At 42.6% G+C, this 21,875-nt stretch overlaps 1 protein-coding gene and 1 long non-coding RNA gene across 4 annotated transcripts in view; one reads left to right on the top strand and one right to left on the bottom strand.

Moving 5' to 3' along the window:
• LOC139268970 (uncharacterized) overlaps positions 1-1,966 on the bottom strand; it is an 86,980-nt gene extending 85,014 nt beyond the window's left edge. The window contains exon 1 of the long non-coding RNA XR_011594140.1: positions 1,707-1,966. This is a non-coding gene — a long non-coding RNA (uncharacterized lncRNA). The remainder of the gene's footprint in view (positions 1-1,706) is intronic.
• Positions 1,967-2,021: 55 nt separating this feature from the next.
• Positions 2,022-21,875, top strand: part of brap (BRCA1 associated protein) — a 55,605-nt gene continuing 35,751 nt past the window's right edge. For 2 of the 3 annotated variants that reach the window (XR_011594139.1, XM_070887869.1), the window contains exons 1-8: positions 2,022-2,319; positions 4,879-5,043; positions 8,727-8,958; positions 12,916-13,105; positions 13,229-13,342; positions 13,886-14,034; positions 16,489-16,564; positions 21,036-21,174. Coding sequence is in view for 2 of the 3 variants with exons in the window: in XM_070887869.1 (XP_070743970.1) it covers positions 2,244-2,319; positions 4,879-5,043; positions 8,727-8,958; positions 12,916-13,105; positions 13,229-13,342; positions 13,886-14,034; positions 16,489-16,564; positions 21,036-21,174 (1,141 nt within the window). In the remaining variant the exon portion in view is untranslated. Of the gene's footprint in view, positions 2,320-3,170; positions 3,191-4,878; positions 5,044-8,726; positions 8,959-12,915; positions 13,106-13,228; positions 13,343-13,885; positions 14,035-16,488; positions 16,565-21,035; positions 21,175-21,875 lie in introns of those variants that run through there. The other variant, XM_070887870.1, reaches the window with a different exon arrangement.

Here is a 21,875-nt window from a genome sequence, read left to right as displayed (position 1 = left end):
TGGTATCTTGAATCCCGCAACATCTATGTGGATTTTGATGCTTCCCGAATCGCTGTCCATTAACCTCGTGCTCCTGATGACATGTGACTCTAACATCTCCTTGTCCTGTTGTTGTTCTTCCATGCTATGTAGTCTCTTTGGATTTCTACTCATAGCTTTGAACGCTGGACTCATAGCTTTAAAAACTGGTTTACCCTTCAGTTGGCATGCCTTCGCAAGATGCCCAGTCTTCCTGCAGAAGAAACACTCTGCCTTCACGTATGGACAACTTTGAGCAATGTGTTGTCCCAGGCACCTATAGCACAACTTCGACGCTCTGTTAGAATTTCCAGTTTCTGAGACTTTAGGCCATGCCCGTCTTTTACTTTGAACCTGCAGGTGATTTACCTCGGTTGACTGACGACCGTAATTATTATTTAATTCTCGGGAATATTGTTCGGCCACGCTCATCGACCTCGCTGTCGGACAAACAATCTCAAAAGTCAAGTCATCCGTCATCAATAAGTTCCTTCTGATCGCATCATTTTTCACCCCACAAACAAAACGATCCCATAATGCTTGGTTTTGAAAGTTTCCAAAATTACAGTGCATCAATAGCTTTTTTAATGCTACGATGTAATCACTGATACTTTCATCAGTCTTTTGATTCCGAATCCTGAAACGATAGCTTTCAGCAATTTCTAACGGTTTGGGGTTATAGTGCTGCTCCAGCCTCGGTAAAATCTCTTTAAACGTTATGTCTTTTGGCTCGTCAGGCACAAGCAGATTTACAAGAGTGTCACATAATGCCCGACCTGCCTCCGATAAAAAGATCGCTTTCTTACGTTCCAACACAGCCCGGTTCTGGACTGCATTGTCTGGAACTTCGATTATGTTATTTGCAATGAAATACAATTCTAGCCAATCCACATACGCTTTAAAACGTTCCCGGTCGTGTCTATATTCACCCAAATGTCCCAATACACCTGCCATTTTAATCTCTAGCTGTTCACACCATGTGCTGTATTTTACCTCGGATTTTGTAGCTTTTTTCCAAAGATAGAAACTTCCAAAGTTTCTCTGTCGGCTGGCTGAATCCTTCACCAACAAAATTTTAGCTTTAAATCATCCGAAAAATCCCATCTTCTGTCGCCAAATGTGATATCTTCACAGAGCACAGCACACACAGCTTCCTAACATGGCATGCAGCTCTCTCAGAAGTCTCCGGAAAAATGCCTAGTTCTGTTTATTATTAACCCTGCACTTGCAGTACACAATACGTCCACATCCACAGTGTGGAGCTACAAACATTATAAGCTTACAGACATTACAACTGCGATCTATGGATAATCGGAGCATGCCTGCGCACTAGGTCCGTGCAGCAGAGCTGGTCTCCAGTTGTCTTGGTTAACCCTTGCCACTGAATCAAGACCTAGCTCTGTCAAGTCCGTGTGGTGGCTGTTGTGCAACGGCCATCCCACGTTAAAAGAATTCATGCACAGGCATCTTCCACCCTTCAGCATGTAGTTCAGGACCTAGAATGTCAGGTCCCTCATTGAAACACCTGTGAACTCATCCCTTTTTGGTGTGGAAGCAGGTCATCCTCTACACGAGGGACTGCCCAATACTAATATATAAATGCAAGTCTTTTTTCTTTAGTACAAAAGCAAAATTACTGTGGATGCTGAAAATCAGAAATAAAAACAACGCTGGCATCTCTTCCTTACCTGGTTGTCCCCCAGTTGCTATCGAAAGTGCGCAGGTTCGACTGTCTCTTGAAAAGGCTGCAGCGCGGTTTCCGTATGCTTTGCGCCGGATTTACGCCAGTGGCATTCTCAAATGTCAATACCTCAGCAGGCCACCGGCGGGCGCAGTGGCAGCGTGACGATTGTCCCCGCCCCCGAGCAGTCGCAGACCCGCCTCCCCGGCGCGTGGAGCCGGCGGTTGCTGCTGCCGCCACCGATGGATTTATTCAAACTCCCAACTGCTGCCGTGGGCGGCACTAACGGGCGCTGCGTCACCGGGGTCAGGGGACAGAGGCCAGGGGTGAGCTGGGCGGAAGTCGACGGGTTTGGTGCCGAAGCTCTGCTCGATGGCTCCGCATCTTTGTTTTTTGTAATAATTCCCCCCCCCACCCCTCCCTTCATTTTCGGGCCGCGATTTCCGATCCCCCCCATACACCACCACACCCCCCTCACTTTTCGTTCGTTTTCTTTATTTACATTTATTTTTAACCCGGTCAGCAGATCTGTGGGGTTTAACATATGAGCGTATCACTGGTCGCCGTACGTCTGGAGCTGGCGAACCATTCGCACCATCCGGAGGGTTTCGAGTATTGCGGTGAGTCCCCGGGGCGAGGGGCACCGTGCTCTTGGGGCCTTCCCCCTCGCGGCACCGTGTCCCTGCTCAGTTGTCACTTGTCCCCGAGGAGAATGAGGAATTCCCGGCCTGGTGCTGATGATGGAGCAGGATCTCGGGGAGGGGCTTTAAAGCGCAGGCCTCGCTGCTCAGCTGTTGCTCCATTGGGTCTCTGTAAAGTTAAGGAATGTTCGTACATTAAAAGAATCGGCTCGGGAACTTTGTGCTGCAGGTTGTGTTAGATCAAATTCTGTGACACTAACCCTCTCCTCCCCAAAAAATGAAAATAAACATTGTCCAGGTGTAGATCCTGAATCAAATGGATGCATAGGAGCCAAAGAATTTTTGTTTTGTTTGGGTGGGGAGGAAAAAGCGAATAAAATTGTTCTAATCGGTACCCTCAGGACCAGTGCATTGAAGTAATGTACTATTTTTAAAATCACCGTTCAGAAGCTTTAATTTAACTCCCTTCTCTCCCTTTCTTAAAGTCAATAATTAGGGTCGTGACAAGTCTGCGGCACCTGAAGGCCGTAAGATCATTTAGATTGAGACAGATGTATCTAGACTCTGCAGCACATTATTAAGTGACACAAATCATATTTGTGTATCTTAAAAGGGCTACAGCAATTTAAAGATTTTTGTTTCCAAAAGCACAAGTTAAGAGAGAGGTACTTGGATGTTAAACGTACTGAACTAACAAAGAGTGGATATGAGAAGACTAAAATAGCAGAGGGAGGAGGCTGGAGCAGCAGCTAGCCCACAGCTATCCACTGCCATTCACTTGGCAGCAGAAGGGTGGGTCAGGCCACCCAGAATATGAGAGCAGTTGGATCATCACCAGAAGAGGTGTGAGGTACAGTTTGTTCTTAAGTCAACTAATACAAAAGGCTAGGAGCAAGAGTGCTAGACTTCCATAATAACTAAGAAGCTTACTGGCAAAGCTGATCATCTCCTGTATGTCTCCTGCACCCAATTCTGCCATTTCTGTGATGGGAAAGAATTTACATGCTAAACTCTTGATTGTGGAGTTATGCAGTGTTAGCGGCCCCAATTATAAGAGAATGATAACTGTGTGCAAATACATGTACTAATTTAGCTGAGACATTCTGATGAGCTAAGTACTGATAGCTAAGATTGAGCAATTTATGGGCTAATAATTTCCATTCCTTTTAACTGTGAATGGATGGAAAATTGTGTTCTTGTAATCTCTGGAAAATGGCATAATGGGGAAATACATTTGCGCGCCAGCAGCCTGTACCACAGAGTGGGGAATGCAGATTTATGATTGTGATTTTGCTCATGCTGCGTTCCAGCAGTGCCCCTTTTTGTGGAAGTGCTGGGCAAATGCCAAGTCTGTTACTGCAGACAGTGCTTGTGCTGCTGCATTGGTGTAGTCCTGGGCTTAGGTCACCTTATGATTTGACTGGTACAGGCAGTGCAATGGAAAGCCACAAAATTAGAGCATGACCCTACAATCAAATATAATCTGAGCCCTGAGATAAGTTTGTTGCTTTGAAATCATACCCAAGCAATTTACTGGTTTGCTTTTCTTCAGAACATAATGTGACATTGAAGGGGTGATTTTAGAGTCTTTGTGCCGGAAACTGCCGTCTGTGTCGATGCTGAAAAATCAATTTACATCTTTTTGTTGGTACATAATGTTGCCCATGCCAAAGCATTAAAATGTGACAACCTTACAGCAAATTCATTAAGAAAGAATTTGTAGTGGATGACTAGGAAATGCATGACCAGCACATACTGTATTATCAAACTGTTACCTCGCCAGTGTTGTCACTTGGGTTTCAGAAAAGCATAATGGGGCGTGTGAAATTTTCATACTACACCCACTTGGATAATAAAAAACACCCAGCAGTTCAACTAAAGATTTTGCCTTTCTGAATGTGAGTTGTATATGGAGAGAGCACTTTGAATTGTATAACACTAGGTTATGGAAGTGATTTCAGGTGATGAATTAAGAGTATCACATAATAAGCAACATAAAAGCATATTGCTTAAGTATGATTTTTCCTGTGGGGTGTTAGTACTGATATGCTAAATAAGCCTGGTGTCAAGGCTGCTTCCAAAGCCTTATTAGATTTGAGTGATTAAGGAACAAAGTAACAAAATATCTCATGGTTTATAATAATGTTGAAAATAAACTTTAGGGTTCCTAGGAGAAGTGGATTTATATACAGGGTAACTACAAATTTGTAGGAGATAATTTGATCTTGGCAGAGCAGCTCCTCTAACTGCTGGAGGTCTGCCCCATGTGATTCTTCAGGTTTACATATTCTATTTGTTTAATGTACTTACTGGAAACTTCTACCTAGTCATGTTTACCGACTTCTATTGTGTGGGGGTGAGAGAAAGGTGAGGGGGAAGTTCACATCACAAGCCCCCAGAATAAAGCAACACACTTTGCTTTGTGTTTTGTTTCAACTATTGTATGCATTGGTTTAATAGAGAATGGGAAATGTACAGGCACAAATTATCAGCCTGCTGTAATAGCCTACTTTGTTGTTTTGTCTTTTGCCTGTGTAGCTGTCGATATGGCGGACGATGAGAGTAAAGAGCAGAAATTGCTCAGTTCAGCAAAGCTCTTGTTGGAGGGTAAAACAACTGGAGAAAAATCCACTATCTTGCATCAACACATTGGTCGTAGAGAGATGAGAGACATGGTAATTGAAACTATAACGTCCAACAAAGGTACAGTAAGTAACAGGGTACTGTGTGTGAATACAGAGGAGTCATGCTAAGCACATTACTAGTATTTGTAACAAAATGTAACCTTTTGTCAAGTGTATTCACCTAATAGGAATTCAAACTGTTTTATGACTGCCTATTAAAAATAGCTGCAGTGTTCAGGCATCCATGCATGGTTCCACAGCAGTTTGATTTCTACCCTCAGCTGTTTTGCTGATCATAGGTCAGATCTCTTCCATAGGGAAGAGACAGTTGTATCATAGAAATTTACAGCACAGAAGGAGGCTATTTGGTCCATTGTGTCTACGCCAGTCGAAAAAGAGCTATTCAGTCTAATCCCACTTCCGAGCTCTTGGTCCATAGCCTTGCAGGTTACGGCACTTTAGGTGCACATCCAAGTACTTTTTAAATGTGATGAGGGTTTCTGCCTCTACCACTCTTTCAGGCAGTGAGCTCCAGACCCCCACCGCCCTCTGGGTGAAAAAATTCTCTTCAACTCCCCTCTAATCCTTCTACCAATTACTTCTAAATCTATGGCCCCTGGTTGTTGACCCCTCGGCTAAGGAAAATAGGTCCTTCGCCTCCACTCTATCCCTCATAATTTTATATACCTCAATCAAGTCTCCCCTCAGCCTCCTCTGTTCCAAATAAAACAACCCCAGCCTATCCAATCTTTCCTCAAAGCTAAAATTCTCCAGTCCTGGCAACATCCTCGTAAATCTCCTCTGTACCCTCTCTAGTGTCGAGGCTGTTATTGTTTCCCTCCTGCAGTGGTGGAAGAATTGGAGAGATCTGGGATCAGATTGGTTCCTGATGTTCTTCTAGAGAAATAAAAAAAGGACATAACGCTACAGAAATTGATTATTTATAAATGGTTTGTGTTTTAAACATTTGATAGGAAGCTGCAGGTAAAATTCAGTGGCCCTATCGCCTTCAGTGGCTCAGTCAGTGTGTATATCTAATATGTAGCTGAGTCCTGCAGACCAGGAAGCTCTTGAGTTTAATCCCTGCTCTACTGAGTTAGCTAATCTTGGCTAGAATGGCAGTAGGGGTGCTTCAATTGGCCTTGGTGCCCTTGCATTAGGAAAGGGAAGATCAGCTACGAATCAAGGCCTTTGGGAGCGGAGGGAGAAATTTAAAATAAAATTCAGTGCTGCTGTACATTGATTTTATTTTGCAGAATAACAACCCACTACTCCAAAAGCTCTGAAATAAATCCAGAACTTCCTCAGAACCTATGACAATCCTCCAGTCATGATTTCTGAATTACAATTTGGTTACTGACTATTATGTTCAGTTTAAGGCATTTGTTTTCTCTTGCCAATTTCCCCCTTCCCCTCTTCCAAAAGCATTGAAAGAGACCGTGTCTTGCATTAATATATCACTTCATCTTGTCTCTCAAACTTCTAAAAATATTTTACAGTGAATTATATAAATTTTTGGGATTTCTGACCATGCCGTCATGGGGGACCTTGGTGTAATGTATGTTAAAAATGCTACCGCTGAGCTAAACTTAAATTTCAGAGGGTTAAATTCACAGGACAGCAGCGCTGGGAGATGTCAGTTTGATCCAGATGGGGTGTCTGAATCAAAGTGCTTTGGACAATGAAAGGTAGTTTTAATGATCGTTCCCACTTACATAACGTAAGAAATAGGAGTAGGCCACTTGGCTCATCGAGCCTGCTCTGACATTTTAATAAGATCATGGCTGATCTGATCATGGACTCAGTTCCACTTCCCTGCCTGCTCCCCATAACCCTTTATTCCCTTATCGCTCAAAAATCTGTTTTTATCTCCGCCTTAAAATATATTCAATGACCCAGCCTCCACAGCTCTCTGGGGCAGAGAATTCCACAGATTTACAACCCTCTGAGAGAAGAAATTCCTCCTCATCTCAGTTTTAAATGGGCGGCCCCTTAGTCTAAGATTATGCTCCCTAGTTTTAGTTTCCCCTATGAGTGGAAATATCCTCTCTACATCCACCTTGTCAAGCCCCTCATTATTTTACATGTTTCGATAAGATCGCCTCTCATTCTTCTGAACTCCAATGAGTATAGGCCCAACTTAATCAACCCATCTTCTTAAGACAACCCCCCCCCATCTCCGGAATCAACCTAGTGAACCTTCTCTGAACAGCCTTCAATGCAAGTAAATCCTTCCTTATATACGGAGACCGAGGTGTGGCCTCACCAATACCCTCTACAGTTGTAGCAGGACTTCTCTGCTTTTATACTCTATCCCCCTTGCAATAAAGGCCAATATTCCATTTGCCTTCCTGATTACTTGCTGTACCTGGATACTAACTTTTTATGTTCAATGCACAAGGACCCCCAGGTCCCTCTACTGCAGCACTTGGCAATTTTTCTCCATTTAAATTATAATTTACTTTCTATTTTTTCTGCCAAAGTGGATAACCTCACATTTTCCCACATTATACTCCATCTACTAAATTTTTGCCCACCTATAGCCTGTCTATATCCCTTTACAGATTGTTTTTTTCTGAAATAATTGATTAAGAATGTGGGAATGGAAGGAAAATCCCCCCAAATTGCAGATGCAACAGAAAATCTGTTTGCATTGAAAGCTAAAAGAATCACCTAGAACTTAAATAATTTGATGTGTCTATTTGTAATAATAAAATGGCCGCTGTTTCTCTGCTTAGCTTTCCATTATCACATGAATTATTGCTGATTGGACCCCTTGGAGGATAAGCCACACCCTGAAGTTTCTCTGGAATGTGTAAATGGAACCGCCCAGCCTAAGTTCTGACTGACTTTGCAAATTGTAATTTGATCCATTCTGACTTCAGAAGCCAGTGAGGACAGATCTCGAACAACCCAGCAAAAGCCACCAAGTTCCAGCCGAACCCCAGCGCAAGTGCTGCCTCCCCCAGCCAAAGTCCCCTACCCCAGTGCAAGTGCTGCCTCCCCCAGCCAAAGTCCCCTGTCCCAGCGCAAGTGCATGACCTTACCCCCGGCCCACCCCACCATAGATAGGGCATTGTGTGGGTGTCATGGATTGTTAACAGGTTTATTGGGTATGAAGTGAATAGTGACCATGTCGTGACTTCTGGATTTCATCCATTCTTGTAACACATGCACTGAGCTTTCCGAGAAATTGGGTGTGGGTGTAAAGGGGGTTAGGAGAACGGGATCTGTCATCCCTGAGTTCCCTCTCTTCCCTCCAATCCCCCCTCCCACTTCCCCTCCCCCCCCCCACCCCCATGTCTCCCTCTCTCCCAACTGCCCGCTGCTTCTCTTTCTGCCGCCTGCTGCGGCTCTCTTCTCCCCACCGCCCGCCTGCTCTTTTTCCCCCCCTCCCCCACCGGTCGGTCGGATGCTCAGCGGGTCGGGGCTCGTCGGCTTGCGGTTCAGCGGCTTGTGGCTCAGTTGGACAACGTGGTCAGTTCAGAATCAACGTGTTTGGGGCCCCACTTCCGGCTCCGGTTTTGGGCGGAGTCGGGAGGACGCAAGCACAGAAAGTGTTAGTACAAATAGTCACTCCGTAAATAATTCATAAGGTTAGCTAACCTTGACCTGACTGCTGACTTGCTCCTCATTGTTCATTAAACATCTGAGAACCATGTTCATCAAATCATTGTGAACTTGTCCCATTAATCGCAAATATTTTTTTTGAGTTGTCTGCTTTTCTGTGATCACCCTAATATTAAATGCATCTCTTTACAGACAAAGACACCGTGGATTGTTCACTGAAATCTGAACAAAAGACAACATGTGGCACCGACTTTGTGGAGAAAGCAAGTACTGCTGATCCAAACGACAATAGTAAAGTGTCCAAGGATCAGAGTGGGAATGCACCAGACTCGCCGTCTAAGCAGTTGCCTGACCAAATTTCTTTCTTTAGTGGGAATTCGTCAGTTGAAGTAGTACATGGAATCATGCATCTCTACAAAACTGAGTGAGAAAACTTTTTTTAACATGTTGCACCTTAGTATTTGAAGAATCATTCAATCTTTAAAATTTGCTTTAGGATTTGTAGAATATAAATCTACTTTCCTCCCCCCCCCCCCCCCCCCCCCCCGCCTCACGCTTGCATGGGTGCATGTATGCGCATGTGTGGGGGAAAACACACATGTGGGTATTCATTTTTCACCATAGTAAATGAAACCTTATCAGATTTTTATTCATCTTGGGTGACATTCCTGTCTTACAACTTTGGCTTCCTTTGAGAATGGGGCACTTGTCATTACCATACTTAGAAATACTTGGACATGATCACCATTCATTGTCGCTGGAGCACTTTCACACAGGTAGTAAGATGGTTTATTTAATCTTTTCTTTGCTTATAAATGTTTATTCAAGTTGGATTTATTTGTATAAGTATAAATAAGGATTTATTATAGAATTTAATGACTTCCCTCCCCCCCACCTCGTTCTGGACGCCTAATTTGTAACCTGCGCCTGTTTTTTTAATGTGTAGAACAGGTTTTTTCAGTTCTACAAAAATCTTCAATTGCTCCATTCTAACTTAGTTTGGAGTACGTTTTCACTGTGGAAACTTTGAAATCAGGCGTCAGTGGCCGGACACGCCCCCTTTTGAAGAAAAAATTCTGTTCCAAAGTAGAACTGTTCTACCTGACTAGAACTGCAGAAAACAAAATGTGGAGAACTGCGATTTCTAAGATAGTCCGTTCTCCACCAGTTGCTCCTAAAAAATCAGGCGCAAATCATGTGGAAACTTGGGCCCATAGTTCCTATAGTTTTTTTTAGGTAAGAATTTATGAATTGTGAAGTTAAAAGTGTTTAAAGTGAACAGAATGCACAATTTTAATTAAAATTCAATATTTCCCAGGGGAAGTTGCCTCTGGGGCACCCCTACAAATGTGTGCTCCAGTGGATATGGGCGGGGGAGCGACACCCGAAAGTAATTAATACAATTTTAAATGTTCTGCCTACATCCTCCATCAGCAGCTCGGTGATAAAGGGAGAAACCAGTAAACTGATGCTCATCTGTAGGTGCCAGTCTCTGGATGCTAATCTGTTGATGAATTGTATCGTCAGTTTCAGCATCAAATCTTGTCCTGAAACTGATTTGCATAATTCATGAAAAGATTGTGATCCTGAGAGAGACTGCTACCTGCAGCTGATAATGGAATCCACCCAGAAGTAAGCATTTTATAACTGGAGGCACCAATTTGCATTATTGGTGAAGTGAGTTTCAGTCCTTGTAAGCTGAAGGATGAGAAATAAATGCACTGCTTTTCATATTATGCAAATCATTCAGTTATAGTAGGGGTGGTACTGCATGCTTTTTTTAAAAACTCTGATTGGTTCCACTGTACTTGAAGGAGAGGGGGTCAATATCCATTTGATTTCTGTCCAACTTTGAAATGCTGCTGTAAGCAGAAATTGTATGTATATCAGGTTTTTTTTTTAAACACGCTAACATTTTTCTCAGACTTGGTAATGCAACTGTATCTGATTGCAAGCATATCCTGTGGACTCGCACTTGATTTGAATGCTTGACTGTTCCGAGTGCAGAAAGTGCTGACGAGAGAAAATTAATCTGCCTGCATTTTAAATAATGCCTTTTGTCTTGGATCGGGATCAGAGAGTTTATCTTGAAGGCATGTGTGATTCTAATTTTTTTTCATTAACAACGCCTATTGTTGAGGCTCTGGTGTAGCTTTGTACACCTTCGCTCCCCATCACTTGTCATGTCCTTCATTGGGAACTTGGAGTGAGTCTAGTTCATGCATGTTTCTGTCAAGACCATCAATACTGCGTGTTAATCAAGTTGCCAGGTGGCTCATCTGCATAGTGTGGGAAGAGACCCATACCAAAATCACTGAGCTGGTGAAACCTCTTCTCTATAGGGAAGGAGCAGGTGCAGCCTTCGGTCTACTCTCATTTGAACCCTGGTCTCCTAATTGAGTGTCCAGCACTGTGGTGCTATATTGCCTAGATCCTAAATATTGCCTAGATCCGAAAGTTCTATTTTCTGAAACTAAGTGACGGGTATTCAATGAAAAACAGTGTTATTACAGGAACTATAGTATACAGCAACTGAAATGTTGTGCTAGTAAGTCAACAAAGACAAAGAAATAAAATAGGAATACAAAATTCTCAAGAGTCTGCACCCGGTACGCAATCTGCCCTGCCCGAGGTGAACCAAAATCTGATGGTCTCATGGCCCCTCGGGATCCCCTTGTGAACCCCCTGGGCTATGCAAACCCCATTGTAAAAATCTACATTATAACTTGTAGTGATCATATACTATAGGTTTGTAGAACAGTTTCATTCTTGCCGCTCACAGTGGTTAGACGGCCCCCCCTCTGAAACATAAAACTGATGCTTTCAACTTTTGTACGTCATGGGGAAGAGACAAATTAGGGAAACAAAGCAAGTAACACAAAAAAAAATACAAGGGATGCAACAGTAGAGATTTAAAAAGACTGCAAATGCTAGAAATCTGAAATAAAACACAAAATGCCTGAGATACACACTGTCCATTGGCATCAGTAAAGAGATAAAAATAACCTAATAGTTTGAGTGGAGATGTCTGAATAAGAGATGAGCATATGCCGCCCTTATCATTTCCCTTTTGAGATGTTTAGTGTTTATAGCATTTTCTGTTACTTTAGAAGGGAACAAACAAGAGAATGAAAGGAGAAATGGAGCAAAAATAGTAAAAAGAAAGCATAGCAAGTACTTCACTTGTTGGCTGGTGACATCTATCAGGTGGCAATGGTCACCATGACAATCCTCCAGTTTTCAGATTTTAAAGTAGTGAAAGTTTTCTGGGCAAACTGCTGCCTTGTTTTATATTGTTGTTTTGGTTGCTTTATACATTTTCATTCAGGATTCTGCATGTTTTCATCTATATATAAAATCCCAATGTATTATGTGATAGCAATTCTCTCAATGTATGAATTTACATTTTTCATATCAGTAAACTGTAATCGAGTGGCAAACAAACCATACACTTGTTTTAACAAAAATTACATTGCTCACTATTTTTGTATTAACTTAAAGGTCAAGTAATCTTTTAATCTTTAGGCTGAATGTCCTACCATGCCACCACATCAAAGCTGTTATAACTCATACTTACATACTTATGAATTTTGAATCTCTCTTGCCTCATTGTATGAATTCGTCATTGAATTTAGCATCTGTGTTCTTGCTTTTTCATGGAAACGGCCTATTTACATGGAGCAGTTTGAAGAGTTATTAAGTAGGGGAAAAGAATTGGTGTTTGATTTTCTCCTTACTACCAACTGTGCTGCATTGGGACAGGTTGACAAAAAGTAAAAGTTACTGTGCAGGTGCATGTGATAATTGCTGTAATTATTTTCACCTTTTTATTATTAAAGACAAATCATAATATTGCTGCTGATATCCTCCAAAATCTATTGATGTGTTTATCAATGTTTTATTTTTTATAAATCTACCCATGTTAGGTGACAAAAACTGTCCTTTAGATTAAAACGGTAATGAGTAGCAATTCATGCACGTGCAACTTATTTGTTGCTTAGCAAAATAGTGCTTGGCTACTGGAAAGCCAATGAATATTGAGCGGTACAGTTTAGTGCAATACATTTTATTTAGTTTTAATTTGAGTTTTTAAAGGAAATTAGAATATTAATAATGTTTTCACTTAAAATGAATGTACCTCTGGAGACTATCCAACAACTTACCTCATATCATCCAGGTAATGGATATGTTGCCTTTTGTTGTTTGCACCAAAAGTATTAATTCTTTCACTAATGCCAGATCTTGAATATACTGGCATCCTGTTTCTGTAACTGTTGGTACTAAATGCTGATCTGTCGTTAGTTGTCGTGCATATTCACTATTATCGTCTTGCAATTTCTAGGAGAGTTGAGAAGTATTGTCATTTTCTTTTCTTCCATAGCAAGATGACGTCTTTAAAAGAAGATGTGAGGCGCAGTGCCATGTTGTGCATCCTTACCGTCCCAGCCACTATGACCAGCCATGATCTTATGAGGTTTGTTGCTCCATTTGATGATTCGATTGAACACATGAAAATAATAAGAGATTCCACCCCAAACCAATATATGGTTCTTGTCAAATTCTGTTCTCAGGTAAGAAATAAAATAGATTTTTTTCCATTCTGGTCAGAATTGTGCATTTGGGATTGTAGAAGTTTTAAACATAATACTGCATTGACCAGTGCAATCTTATTACTTCCCTTTGCCCATTTTTAGGCGGAAGCAGACGGCTTTTATACTGCCTGTAATGGTCGGCAATTTAATTCTATTGAGGATGATGTTTGTCAGCTGGTATACGTGGAAAGAGCAGAGGTCATCAAATCTGAGGATGTAGGTATTCTATCATATTTATTAAATTGACAGCATTGTAATAGTCAAATACTGTGGCTAAATAGCAGCTGTGGATGCCTAACCAGAAGAATATAAGTTTATTCTGTCATTTGGTCTGCTTGAATTATAATGTTCAATGGATAGGCTTCGTCAGATGTCAGCATCCTGTCCCACTGTAAGGGATGGGGAATGAACGAAGGAATGGAAAATAATCGAGATCAACCCCCTCCCCATCGAAGTGAACTGATGGAGCAACTGTGGGAATATCTGTGACTTTGACTATCCTCTTCCTCCCTACCCTGACTAAAGAAGGAAGCTAGACAAGTGATAATAGCGTTAAAAGAGGAATATTTGTACTGGAAAAAATAGAATTGTCTTAGTTGCCGTGGAGCTTACTTGACAGCAACTCTTTAGCTGAATTCTAGTTACGATCTTAAAAGGGCTCTTTCTGTTTGAAGAACATTCTGTTTCTCCCAGTGTGATTGCAAGTGTCTGATTTTCTGTTTTCCCTAGAAATGTTGATTTTATATTTTCTCTTTTTAGGGAGCCAGTCTTCCTGTAATGGGTGTAACTGAACTACCACCGTGCATTGTGTGCCTGGAAAGAATGGACGAATCTGTAAATGGGGTTCTAACAATACTCTGTAATCACAGCTTTCATAGTCATTGCTTGCAACACTGGGAGGACACAACGTAAGTCACACAGAATTTAAACTGAGGAAATGCAGGACAGTTATCAGAATAAAAATATCTCCATGTAGAAGCTCCCATTGTCTGCATAGCTGCTGTGTGATGTTATTTGATGTACAGGGTGGGGGGCAGTGGAGATGTTATTTAAAAGTTTCATTGTTGAAAATGTATTCAGATTTTACTCTGCTCGTTGCAAAAATCCTACATAACAAAAAAAATACCTTGGTAGTCACAGCCTTTAAAATCTTAGAATTAATGTTTCATCTGTGGAAGGAAAAGCTCTGTCAGATACATGAAGCAAGTTCTTCCATTTCAACTTTAAGTGCTGACATATACTTCAATTCAGATATTGATGCTTTAAAAAAAATACATGTGAAGTCTAGAAGTATTTCAGCGGGTGAGAAACTGAATTGTGCGATGTATGGAACAAGTTATAAAAGTATGGAGGGAAAAACAGTAGTACATTATTTGGTGCAGCATGAAACTGTTAAGGGAAGCATCATGATTTTTTTATGTCTAGGAAAATGCTAGACCAATCCCAGTTTAATTTATCTTGCCACCGCAACTCGGGCCTTGTTTACATGAGACTGCTGAGTTGTAGACATCTGCTGGACCTCCCCAGGCTGATCGTCAGGGAAGAGCATTTACATTTTGGGCCATCCTCAGGGTAGGTCCTTTAGAGATGGTGGGGGAATGGGGGAGGCGATGGGGAGGGGGCCGACATAGTCTTCGGGTGGAGATATAAACTGTTCCTATTGGTGAAAGGGTTGCAAACTAGAGGACACAAATTTAAGGCAAAAGAACCAAAGGCGACATGAGGAAAAACTTTTTTACTCAGCTGGTGGTTAGGATCTGGAATGTGCTGCCTGAAAGGCTGGTGGAGGCAGACTCGGTCGTGGCTTTCAAAAGGGAATTCGATAAGTACCTGAAGGAAAAACTTTTGTAGGGCTATAGAGAAAGGGCGGGGAGTGGGACTAGCTGAAATGCTCTTGCAGAGAGCTGGCATGGGCTCGACGGGCCGAATGGCCTCCTGTGCTGTGACCATTTTAGGGCCCAAGTTTCAGGTGGAGTTGCTCCTAATTTTTTGGAGCAACTAGTTTAGTTTGGAGTATCTTAGAAATTGCAATTCTCGACATTTAGTTTGCTCCAGTTCTAGTGAATTAGTTTAGTTTCGTTTTAGTTCCGTTTTTTTTTTCAAAAGGGGGCGTTATCAGCCACTTATGCCTGTTTTGCAAGATTAGGCACTGAAAAATTACTTCAAACTAACTTAGAACAGAGTAAGTGTCAACTTTTATACGCTCAGAAAAACCTTGCTTACACTTTAGAATTAGGCACAGGTAAGCCAGAGATAGGGGGGAAAGGGAAGTTGGGGGATTTTCCAAAGCATTAAACACTTCACTTTTAAAAATAAAGAACCATCATCAATAATAAATGATAAATAAATCAATAAATAAAAAATCATTCAATAAATCAATAAAAAAATAAAAAGTTCCTACCTCACCTACCCGTTCGGGAGCCTGGCCAATGCTCGGGGCTGCATGCTGCAGGCTAGAAATCGACACTCTGCCCGCTCTAGGAGCCCATTCAGCCAGGGCTAGGGGCTGCGTGCTTCGGGCCCCTCTCACACAGCCAGCAGCACGCGCTCACAGAATCTGGGGGCCAGGAGCTACTGCGCACGCGTGCAGACTCCACTGCGCACGTGCGCAGCTGCCAGCACTCTTTTTGGCCCAGGGCTGTAGCTCCGTGCACCCGCTGTTGTGCTGCGTCGCGCTGACTGCTGAACAGGCCTGCTGCACTTGGAGAATCGCGAGGTAAGTTTTTGGCGCGCTTTTCACTCCACAAAATAGGCGGGCCTCTCGGAGGTGCGCAGTTCTAGTGGATATCGGAAACTTGGGCCCCATGATTCTAAGTGCACGAGGCTGCTTACTCTGAGCACCTTTATAGCTTACGAACCTTGATGCCTTAGTCCAGACTCTGTTGGCAAATCTGTGTTGGATTTAGTACAATAGTTGGCTCTTAGTAGGGTAATGCTGCAGCTATAAAAATGCAAACAAAAACACTGTACAGAGAGCACACCAGGTTAAATCAGATGACTACATTGAATTTGGACTAATTTGGGAAACTTGGGTGTTTTCGCTCACTGTACCACACAGTCCTCTGTTGTACCTTTTAAGGTTTGTTCAAGATAAACAAATTTTACCTCATGACTTGGCATCTTGATTTAAAGTTCTTTTCCAAGCATTAGTTTTTACTATTAAGACTTGGTTATTTGCCATTATGTAAATATTTTATAAATTAGAAAAATGTATTCATTTGCACCTTTATTCCTGCAACTTTAATCCTATATTCCTGCAACTTGCGTGTTTAAAAAAAGATAGTGAGCAGTTTGCTTACTTAATGATACTCGTCACATACTGGGTTAATTAATAACCTAAGAATGGCTTTATTTTGTCTTAGGTGCCCAGTTTGCAGATACTGTCAGACCCCGGAGCCAGTCGAAGAAAACAAATGTTTTGAGTGTGGAGTCCAGGAGGTAAATAAGTAAGAACAATAAAGGACACTTTTGTAATGGGATTAAAACACTGAGGGCTAGAATTTCCCCCAAACCCGCCAGCACCCGATTGCTGGCCAAAAAACCGCTGGGAAGATTATCGTCGGTGAGAACTTCCCCTAAAAAATTTTTTAAATCAGCCCAGTAAAAATTATGGGCCTTGCACCCCCAATCTGGGTGAAAAGGTGCAATTTTGGCTAGATTGGGCAGTCCCTAAAGAAAATGGGCGATAAATTAAAAAATCTATTAAAAATTTACCCCGTGGCTGCGGGTTGGGCCTAACACAAGAAAAAGAATAAAAAGGTTTTTTCAAAAAACTTAACTTAAAAAATCAAAATCACATTCCCAACACACTTTAAAATTAAATCACCCCAACAGATTTTGAAAATAAATAGTAAAAAAAAAATCACTTACCTTTTTCTTGCAGACCTACTTACCTACTGCCCAGCTCCACTGATCCTTTTTCATTCTTGCCTACGGGTCCCCGTTCAGCCAAAAATCGCGCCAGGGCGATCTGAGGACGGTGCATGCCGGCAGGACTTCGAAACAGTCGCCGTGCCTCACCTGGGGAATTTTTCGCTGGCCCGGATCGCGCCCAAAACCGACAATACCATTGAGAAACCGGGCGGTGAACCAGTGCAAATTCTAGCCCTTAAGGTACTAATTCATTTTGGGGGGTGGGGGAGGAAATTGCAGTTGGAGGCTTCCTTTGGATGAACGCCTCCGACCGAAATGCTTTTACAAAAATATCTGGTGGTCGCAGAGGCACCTTCGATTGCAGTCAGAGGCCTTCATTCGATGCGCAGCCTACAGGGAGATGACTTCCCTGTATATACAGAAATGCTGGAGTCACATGGGCCTGGACTATCAATCACTAGGTAGCATTCTCATTGATAAAAATGGGATCTTCGTTTTTACGAGTTCCCATTACTGTCAATGAGAAAACCCTCCTAAAACAAGAAACACAGCATAATAAATAACAAAAACACCTCCCATTTAAAATTAATTTAAATTAAATTTTTCAGAAAAGTATTTTTTGAATTTTTTTTAATGTGTTTTAATAGGGTTAAAAATAAACTTGCCTTAATGGACAGGATTTTTAAACATAAAAATGAATAATTAAATTTAATGTTTATATATTTTAAAATTCTTACGCTGGCAAAGGTAAGCTATGCGCCTGCTTTTACCAGGCTTAAAAATTTGAAGGACATTCACTGGGCATGAGTTGGGCAAATAGCCCAATCTCTCCCATGTGCATGTCCTTTTCCCGGGGATGCGGAGGATCTGTCAAGCGAAATCTTGACTGATCGGAAAAGCCGGTTTTCGGTGTAGACGCATCTCGCCCTGGCACTTCGTACGGACCTGGCGAGGCTGGAACTTTTGGCCCTATATATTTTTAAAGGGGATTGCTTGCCATGGTGAGTGTTGTATGGAATATAGAGTGGAATATATTTCTACTTTTGACACCAGTGTCTCGTCAAGCCTTTGTGGGTCACTTACAGTAGCTGCGGAGAAACTCTGTCTGTTGTGCCTCAGCAGTGTGCCATAGCCACATCCCGAGCAGAGCACCCCCTGTTGCATAAATGTAACATTTTCCATTCCTCTCGCTCGTTATCCTGTGGCCTTCTGAGTGTGATTGGTCATTTGAGCTGAACTATGGCCAGCTCTGTTTGGTGGACACCTGCCAGAGGGCACTGGTTTGAGACTGGCCAAGCTCCTTTCACATGACACATCAGGGAGAACAAACTTTCATCCCGAAGGCTATTTTATTTTGTCTTCTGTGCTGGATTGTTTGGAGTGGATTCAAGCCCTGCCTCAGAGATCAAAGGACTGTATTCCTCACCTTATCGATTTCATGAACCATTTCTGTATTGCTTGTATATATAAACTATTTTGTAGTGTTTTCTAACTTTCATTTGATTGTTTCAGTCTTTGTTATTGACCCTTTCAACAAGACCGTTAAAACACCACACATGGCATTCGGAGTGGGGATAACCCACAAAGCCTCATTTTGCTCCGTCCTATTGAAGTATTCTGATTGGAAAAGGAGAGAAGCAGATACGCTACTGTACAAGAATTCCCCCTTACCTTCATAAAAATAATGCTGCATAGTTCAGAGTTATTCTGTCCTCTTATGTACATGGAATAACAAGATTATTTTGTTTCTAAGACCACACGTGTTATATAAAAGTAATCCATTTCGAATGTACCAGCCAATGGGATCGGCAATGGGCGGTGCAGAGTAAGGTGATTGACAGATCCGATCAGCTGGTAGTGTTCTGGAAGCTTTCAGTTCAGGGATCAAACTTAAAATCTGCTTATTTTGTGGGGATACATTGTTGAGGTGTATTGTGCACATTTAAAAAAATATATATATTTGCAGAGATGTCATGATGCATTCTTCGCTATAGTGTCATTTTAGAAAGAGAGTGGTGATAATGTGAAACTCCACCCCCCCTCTCTGTTTCTCCCTCTCCCCCTCCCCCCCTCTCTAATAAAAGTCCTTAAAATTATGAAAGGGGTTCGATAGGGTAGATGTCTCCACTTGCAGATGAGACCAGAACTAGGGACCATCAATATAAGATACTCACTGATAAATTCAGAAGGGAATTCAGGAGAAACTTCTTTATCCAAAGAATGGTGAGAATGTGGAACTTGCTATCAAAGGGAGTGATTGAGGTGAAGAGCATAGATGCATTTAAAGGGAAGCTAGATAAGCACATGAGGGTGAAAGGAATAGAAGCATTCGTTGAAGGGGTGTGATGAAGAGGGGTGAGAGGAGGCTCGTGTGGAGCATAAACACCGACATGGGCCAAATGGCCTGTTTCTGTGCTGTAAACGCTATGTAATTCTATGCACTTGTTGGAGACGCTATGTCAAGAGCTCTGAATTTAGTGTTAAGATATTCAGGTTTGTAAAGCTGCATTTGTTCATTAGAGGGTCCGCAGTCTCTTTCTTTTCAGTAGGCTATCATCTACTGGTTCATTTTCAGTCACTGCTGTTTAACTTTCTTTGAGACAAAGGATTTGTGAAGACTTGTCACATTGTTGTTTGCCCTTGCTTATCAGGATTCACCAATGTGGTTAAATCTGTTCTATCTCGGTACTTCAGAGATACACAGCAGAGATGTTCATTGCTGAGTTTGCTGTTCATTTTGGCTTTTGAATCTTTGGTCTGAAACTGATCCAGTGGTGATATCCTGTATCTTATCAGGCCAGGTAATCCAAATCTCCCTGTGCAGATGATGTATTATAAGTCATCTTAGATCCCAATTTACTTTTACACACTATTCATTTATATACCGGTGCAGCGCCTAAAATTCGGGACCGAGGCCATTCCGGATTTCGGAATTTTCCAGACTTTCGATTTGCTTTCTGACGTCACGAATCCGGAAACACCCGAGCCCAGGTTCGGATATTTCCGTATTTCGGAATGTCAGAAGGTGGGCGGGGCGGGGGGGGGGGGGGGGGAGGGGATTCCTGCTGAGGAGTTGTTTGGCCCGTCTGGCCCCGCCGAGGAGGATGTCATTGGGCCGGCCCCGCCGAGGAGGATGTCATTGGGCCGGCCCCGCCGAGGAGGTGTTTTGACGGCCCCCGCCGAGGAGGTTGTCGTCGGGCGAGCCCCCGCCGAGGAGGTGTTTTGGCGGCCCCCGCCGAGGAGGTTGTCAGGCGGGCTGGCCCCGCCGAGGAGGTTGTCAGGCGGGCTGGCCCCGCCGAGGAACTGTTGGCATTGGGCGGGGCCCCGCCGAGGTGGTGTTCGGGAGGGCCCCTCCAAGGAGGTCGTCGGCAGGGCCGGCGAGGAGGCCCTGAGGTAAGGGCAGCAGTGGGGCCTCGAGGTCGTCGGGTCCAGATTCCGGAACATTTTATGTATTCCGGATGACCCTGCCACTGATCGTCCCGGATTCTGGAACTCCAGATTCTCGACGCTGCACCTGTATAAGCATTGTGTGTGTGTGTGTGTGTGAGATATACAGAGAAATAGCGGGATACATACAGAAGAGCAGAAACTCTGCACAAGAGACAATCAAATGGGAGAGAAAGAAAAAAAGTAATAAATTGAGGCAAACAGATACAAAATGAAGAGGACAAAGTAAATGAGCGAAAGGGGAAATAATGAAAGACAGGAAAAATAGATTGGGAGATTAACAAAGATATACTTGCAAGAGTTTTTTTTACTTCTGTTTGTGAGCAAAGGTATGGAAGGTCAACCAGTAAACATGGATGATAACACACAACATAATGTCTTTAAAAATATGTCATAATAATGGAACATCTCACCACGGACTGGATAAAAGATTCTTTCGCTCATTCGAACATTAATATCTATGTTGCTGCTGACTGCAGAAAATGTGTGGAAAGAATTCAAGGATATTCATCTTCAGTGTAACTTTTTTTAAATTTCAATTTCTTTCTTTCCCCCCGCCCCTGCCCCTCCCCCCCCCAAAAAAAAACAGAACTTGTGGATTTGTTTGATATGCGGACACATAGGATGTGGCCGATACGTCAGTCGTCATGCATATAAACACTTTGAAGAAACGCAACACACGTATGCCATGCAGCTCACCAATCATAGAGTCTGGGACTATGCAGGAGGTAACTATGCTAATAATGTTCTCATCTTTCACAGAGTCTTTGAATCACTGGGCCATATCATTGTTATTGATCTAGCTATGTATTTTTGAAATGGAAATAACTTCAGTACTTTTATGATTAATGAGTTATATTCTTATGAGGGCGGGGCTGCTAGTCACAGAAGGCCATACCCATCCCGGGCCGAAGGGACCCCGCACCGGCCCGCTTCTATTGAGGAGGACGGACCCCGCCCAGGAGCAGGGGCTGGGGGAGAGAGCAGGTGTGGTGGTGATTCCAGCCCCTGTACTGCAGTCTCGCGACTTGGGCCTCCTGGCTGGATCTCCTGCAACGACTGTGAAACATTCTGCCCGGGGCCGGCGTCGAACCGGCCGAAGGGACTCAATTTTTTTTTAAACTTCTTAAACAATTCGGGACAACTTTTACATTTTTAATCAACTTGGAGAACTTTATTTTTTTTTCTAACTTTTTAAACAACTTGATTTACATTTTAGACTTATCAATTTTATCTATTTATTAAACTTTCAGTCAACCTGTAACTTTTTAAAAAATAATTCAGAAATACTTTTAAACTCTTAAACTTTTAAAACAACTTGGAAGCCTTTGGGGAAATTTTTAACCTTGGAAGAAACTTTCCAAAACCTCCCTCGGAACCCCAGCGGACAGCTGACCCTCCTAATGCCTGCCCTCCAACCAAGCCTCGG

Source organism: Pristiophorus japonicus, chromosome 8 (assembly GCF_044704955.1).
Source record: "Pristiophorus japonicus isolate sPriJap1 chromosome 8, sPriJap1.hap1, whole genome shotgun sequence".
Taxonomy (NCBI): domain Eukaryota; kingdom Metazoa; phylum Chordata; class Chondrichthyes; family Pristiophoridae; genus Pristiophorus; species Pristiophorus japonicus.
This window is presented reverse-complemented; position numbering and strand designations above follow the sequence as displayed.